General features: G+C 75.0%; 1 protein-coding gene across 1 annotated transcript in view; it reads right to left on the bottom strand.

Annotated features, from left to right (window-relative positions):
• Positions 1–239: 239 nt before the first annotated feature.
• The window catches only part of AURANDRAFT_68726 (hypothetical protein), a gene marked incomplete at both ends in the record, with an annotated part of 6,788 nt that continues 6,579 nt past the window's right edge, over positions 240–448 (bottom strand). The window contains one exon of the mRNA XM_009044449.1: positions 240–347. Within this exon, the coding sequence (XP_009042697.1) occupies positions 240–347 (108 nt within the window). The remainder of the gene's footprint in view (positions 348–448) is intronic.

Genomic DNA, 448 nt, shown 5'->3' with positions numbered 1-448 from the left:
ATCGACGCGCTCGGCAGCGAGCGCGCGACGGCGCTCCTGGGCGTCGTGGGCTCGGCGTCCGCGGGCTGCGAGATCCTGCTCGCGCCCGTCGTCGGCGCGCTCGCCGACTCCCAGGGCCGCAAGCCCGTGCTGCTCGGCGTGCTGCTCGCCGTGCTCGGCGCGAACGGCCTGGCCTGCGCGTTCCCGTCCGTGCCCGCGCTCCTCGTGACAAAGTTCGTCGGCTCGCTCGTCGTCGGCCTCTACTTCCTCGCGTCCGGCGCGATGCTCGGCGACGCGTACAAGGCCGACCCGGGCCAGCTCGCGGCGACGTCGGGCCTGATCTTCGCGCTCGTGAACGTCGGCTTCGCCTGCGGCATCAAGCTCGGCAGCCTGCTGCCGGGGAAGACGCTCCGGTCGCTCTACGGCGCGGCGACGGTCGCGTCGGCCGCCGCCGTGGCCTTCGCGGCGG

The sequence above is a fragment of the Aureococcus anophagefferens genome (genome assembly GCF_000186865.1).
Source record: "Aureococcus anophagefferens unplaced genomic scaffold AURANscaffold_327, whole genome shotgun sequence".
Classification (NCBI taxonomy): Eukaryota; class Pelagophyceae; order Pelagomonadales; family Pelagomonadaceae; genus Aureococcus; species Aureococcus anophagefferens.
This window is presented reverse-complemented; position numbering and strand designations above follow the sequence as displayed.